General features: G+C 35.8%; 1 protein-coding gene across 1 annotated transcript; it reads left to right on the top strand.

Annotated features, from left to right (window-relative positions):
* The first annotated feature begins 4,228 nt into the window (after positions 1-4,228).
* Positions 4,229-5,249, top strand: LOC141427763 (uncharacterized). Its single transcript, XM_074087355.1, has 2 exons — positions 4,229-4,277; positions 4,669-5,249. The coding sequence occupies exons 1-2, from the start codon at positions 4,259-4,261 to the stop codon at positions 4,995-4,997; spliced, it is 348 nt and encodes a 115-aa protein (XP_073943456.1). The 5' UTR covers positions 4,229-4,258; the 3' UTR covers positions 4,998-5,249.
* The last annotated feature ends 388 nt before the right edge of the window (positions 5,250-5,637 follow it).

Below are 5,637 nucleotides of genomic sequence, written 5' to 3'. Positions count from 1 at the left end.
TATCCTTGCACTTGGTTCTAAGAATAAGAATAGTTTATCTGTCAAACATAGGTAAGACGTAGATGATAAAATAAAAAAATAAAACATACAGTTTTAATGTTTTGCCACATGGGGTACAGAATTTCAGAGGTTTTTTTTTTAAATTGCAGCTATTTTAATATACAGATCAGTCTAAAACATTTAAAAAAAAAAACAATATTAATATGTCATATAAAAAATAATCAAAACACTAAAAACAAATTAAAACAGTCCAACAAAATTTGAAAAACATAACACTAAAACAATAGTAATAATTATAAATTGTTATCACTTAAAAAATCATTGACGCTCTAATAACATTTATCTAAAAGAAAGAAAGAAAGAAAATACATTTATTCACAACACAAGAAACAACAATAGTATTAAGTACAAATAGACAACACGTAGGAAAGTATGTGTCGTTGCGGTTGTGAATCGGACACTGGTTCAGCATAATGCTGAAGCGTTAATAATAAACACCCCAGCGCTGATTTTCAGCCAGCACCGTTGGTGACCCTCGGACCGCTACAAAGATATACTACACAGTTTTATTACTATACATAAGACTACATAAATAGATAATTTGTTAACTATGAAACATATTATTTATTTTATGGCTTTGATTAGTACATAAACATAATCTATGAATATAAAAAATAAATAAATATTATCTAGAAGTAACAATGTCATTTTTAGGGTTCCGGAGCCAAAATGGCAAAAACGGAACCCTTATAGTTTCGCCATGTCTGTCTGTCTGTCCGTCCGTCCACGGCTTTGCTCAGGGACAATCAATGCTAGAAAGCTGTAATTTTGCACGGATATATATATGTAAACTATGCCGACAAAATGGTACAATTAAAAACTAAAAAAATTTTTTTTAGGGTATCTCCCATAGACGTAAAGTGGGAGTGATTTTTTTTTCTCATCCAACCCTATAGTATCGTTGAATAGGCCTTTTAAAACCATTAGGGGTTTGCTAAAACGGTTTTTCGATTCAGCGATTTGTTTGCGAAATATTCAACTTTAAAGTGCAAATTTTCATTAAAATCGAGCATCCCCCCCTCTATAATCTAAACCGGTGGGTGGAAAAAATTTAAAAAATTCAAGATGGTAGTAAGTATTTCAAACTTTCAAGGAAAACTATAACAGATAAGTTTGCTTGAGAATTATTAGTAGTTTAAGAGTAAATAGCAGCTTAAGGTATAAAATATAACCTAAACTATGGAAGATTCCGTATAAAATACGAAATTCTTAGAAAAATGTTACTTAATTATTTCGTAATGGCTACGGAACCCTATTTTGGGCGTGTCCGACACGCTCTTGGCCGGTTTTAAATAAATTGCGCCAAATTCAATTCTTTAAAAGAATCTGGAATTTTATTAAATATTTGAGGCGCCAATTTCTCCCACAATGCTACAGGTTCATGAATAACATTCCTCACCTTGGCCTTATGGTGCCTTTCCACCAGAGATGTGCTATGCTGAACGTTGCTATGGATGCTTGATATCCACCAATCATATTCTTTGGTCCACATATTTTATATGAAAAAATGTGTGATCTGAATGTGTCTCGGTGGATGCGTGCTCGCATGCGTCACAGTACAATGAAGAAGCAACAGGGCTACTACGAAACTCGAAACTCGAAATTCGTGTCTTGCGGTCCCTCTGACACTTATACTATTTAATACGAGAGCGAGAGGGACGGTACGATACGAACTTCGAGATTCGAGTTTCGTATTAGCCCTGCAGTACACCGAGTTATACCTATGCGCCACGAATTCTCAGCATACCTCGGAAACCATTTTCGCGAGTGCTCCGCGGTTATGTACGGACTCATGCGCTATTATTACGTACCTTAATAATATATGTCACAACGATATAAACAGTTTGTTCGGTGTACGGATGTTTAAACTCATCTAATATATATAAAAAAAAGTATCTTTTCATTGTTATTTATCAGAATGCGTTTTTTAACCGACTCCTAAAAAGGAGGAGGTAATCAATTCGGCTGATTTATTTTTTTAATCTTTTTAATAATCATCATTTTGTACTGATTTGAATTTATTTTTTTGCGCTCGTCTAGGAATGTCTTCAATTAGGTCCCTTAAGCACCAAATCAGGATCGTCTAACTGCCTGGCTTCGTCTTCCAGTTCACGGTCGCAACTCTAAGAGCTTTCTCCCCCAACGGTTACTACATTTCGAGCGATGTGGCCCACCCATTGCCACTCCAGCTTGCATATTTTTCGAATTATATCGGTAACTAATTCTTCGGCGAAATTTGATTGAGATGTTTGTCAGTCAATCGCATTACTCCTTTATACACGTATAAGATGAGCTAATAACCGCACAGTGCGACCTGCCATCTAATACGAGAAAATAAACAATACGCCTTATTACCAACCACAAAACATGTCAACTGATGAGCGAATAGATAGGTATATGGTTTGTTTGAATAAGAGAATAATAAACCAAATATAAAGTAACGAGTTTTATTATTAAGTTTGCATGTTTGGCACATTTTTGAACTTTTGTACCTATAAAATTGTTTTGTATACAGGTTGAACTCTAAGACGTAATACAAAATTAGTGTTTCGTGCTCAGTTAATGCTGGGTAAGTAATATAATGCATTAACTCTTTTGTTGAAATAAGTCCGATGAAATTGCGGTTTCCATACATTTTCATGATTTCTTATTTCAATAATGTAGAAACCACTTTTTTTCAGATTTATTTCAACAAAAGAGTTAATGTATTATTTATTTATTTATTTATTGCACATAAATTTATTTACCAGCATTACAGTTATTACTAATACACTGTGAACTACATTAAACATATACAAATTCAATATAAAAATATATAAAACAAAAAAAAAACATCAGGTAGGAACACTGGTTAGCCTGTCATCCATCATCTCGCAAAACGTCAGGCACTGACGACACACGGTAGCCCAACGCCCCGCAAATATGTCACAGTCCGTCGTTATATTACCCAGCATTAACTGAAGTCATTAACTGAGCACGAAACACTGATTTTGTATTACCAATTTTAAGTCACCCTGTGTATATATCTTTGACCTTAACTGTGCAAATGTTCCATGGTACCTACCATTTAATGACAATTTGTCTCGTGCTCTTTTTAAAAACCTTAAACGTCACTATTAAATATTATTTTTGTTTTCCATAACATAAGTGGCATTACCGCGCTGAATAGTCAGGAAGCCTGCTGCACCAGGTACCACCTAGAGAGGGCAACTGTTCCCCGAGCACATTAGAAACATTTAGCATAAAAACGATGTGGATTGCAACGATTTCTCGCGTAGTACCTATATACCTAAACAGCAACACGATTTTGTCGATGTGTTTAACAATTCGTTCCATACATTACGCAATTTTTGCCTACAAATACGAATTAAGATTCTAAAGATTGATCGGAGTTAATTTTAGTTTTTTTTTTATAAACAAATACCCGGGTGACTGAGCTTTGCTCGGGCTTTTTTTTTGAATCTTGTTTTTTGGATAAGATACGAATTGAAAACTAAATAATGTTAATATACCAGAAGAAAAAAAAACAAAAACTAAGTCGCGTCCGACCTATTTATAGATTCGAACTCTAGATCTCTGTATTTAAGTCCCAAACTATACCGCTGAACCACCACGCTGATGTCAGAAATCGCCGAAGTTATTCCTCGTTAACTTTTTATATAAAAAAACCTTTTTTATTCAATAAACACGCACTTTCCCAGAGATCGGACCAAAATTCTTTAAATACTTACCTGTCATTTCCTTATAATATAAATTCTAACATTTATAAACACCATTTTAGTTAGAATGGAATAAAGAACATCTCTCTAGTCTTATGGCTTATGAACCATATAAAATGATCCAACACTGCGTAAATTTTGCTTAGAAGTGGGGTGTAGAAGCTGACACTGGATACGTAGCCACAGGTGCCTATAAAGTTGTACGGAATCCTCGGTGCGTGAGTCAGGTTCTTACATATCCGATTTTCCTTTTGTCTCTTATCTAGTTTTCAATGCCATGATTCCATGTTTGAGCTGTACGACGATCTATAATTTATACTCTGAGCGTCCAGCTTAAGGTTAAATTTTAAGTGCAGTTTTATTGTTATAAACCTTTTTCGCTTGTGTTTAAGTAGCATGTTATTAATTAAAAGGAACATGGTAATTTATTGGCTGTGGTGGGTGTTTAAAAAAATATCATTTTTGCCAAAGGACACAAAATGAAAACATTCCTTATTGGTAAGTAGGTAGCATAAATCCACAGAAAAATATCTACGTGATAAAATGATCCACATTTCTCTATTGGTGGTGGTATACAGTCACCAGCAGTATCTGCCACCAGTGGAGCATGCAAATATATCTGACCCATCATACTGGCCCTAGAAATATAGTCGTATGAGATAATTATGTACGCTTTGTTATATCACAAACACGGTACTGTACCAAGTTACATCCACCGAAAATCCAAGTCTACCACTATGCCAGCCTTTTTTTTTTTACGAGCCAAGTTGCACGGCAAAAGACTTGCGCCAGTCAGCCATCGACAGCTAAAGAGGATGAAAATCCAAAAAAATTCTCCACCCAAAATACTGGCACAATAGATCACAATTTTCGCCATTTTTCTCCACAGTGACAACAGCATTCTCTCTCTCATTTGGGGACAACTATGATTACCTCGAAGTGCCTTACGACGAGGCAATAACCATGAACTGCCCCGACGAATGCCCTTTGCTTTACCAGCCCATATGCGCAGGCGGCAGCAACTACGCGAATCAGTGCGAACTGGACTGCGAAAACCGCCAACGTCGGGAGATGTACTTGCCGGACCTGTATCCCTCATGCCATAGAACCTGTTCTCAGTGCCACAGCGCGAAAAAGAGGAATACGAAAAGACCGAGGCACCGTCTAGTGGAGCACTACAAAAGACTGCACAAGAAAACTCAGATCCATCTTTTTTGACGACCGGATGGCCAACTTGATCTCATGTGGTATTCGATGACGAAAGTAAACCTACAATCGGATCCCGTACTATAAACCGCAATGGTCATTCACATAAGAAACACACGTTACCATTCCTGTGGCAATAAATTAAAGACTTGCAGTCATCAAATTCATGACTTAAACAGACGCCGTATATGGCTTTTATAAAAAAAAAAACACAAATCCACATGTCCATAGAAAAAACGCGATCAAAACTTCGTGTATGGCCGATTAATTAATAAATTTTAACTAAATTGTACTGTGTTGTTAGTTATCTATTTTTAACCGATTTCAAAAAAGGAGGAGGTTCTATGTTCCAATGTTTGTATTTTTTTATGTATGTTCGCCGATTACTCAGTCAATTGTATACCGATTTTCAAAATTATTTTTTTAATCGAAAGGGTATTCTTCTGAGGTGGTCCCATTGTCACCAAGTCAAGATCTGATGATGGAATCCTAGGGAAATAGAGGGCAAACCTCAAATTTTATAGGCACACCTATGGCGATTTTGGCATTTTTAGCATTAAGATGAGCATTTACATTCAGAAAGTATCATTTGGTAACCTGGACCTGATGAAGAAGACCGTGATGACCAAAGGAACTCATCAAAGCTAAGTAA

This window comes from Choristoneura fumiferana, chromosome 5 (assembly GCF_025370935.1).
Source record: "Choristoneura fumiferana chromosome 5, NRCan_CFum_1, whole genome shotgun sequence".
NCBI lineage: Eukaryota > Metazoa > Arthropoda > Insecta > Lepidoptera > Tortricidae > Choristoneura > Choristoneura fumiferana.
The sequence above is the reverse complement of the archived record's forward strand: the minus strand, read 5'-3'. Positions and strand labels throughout refer to the sequence as shown.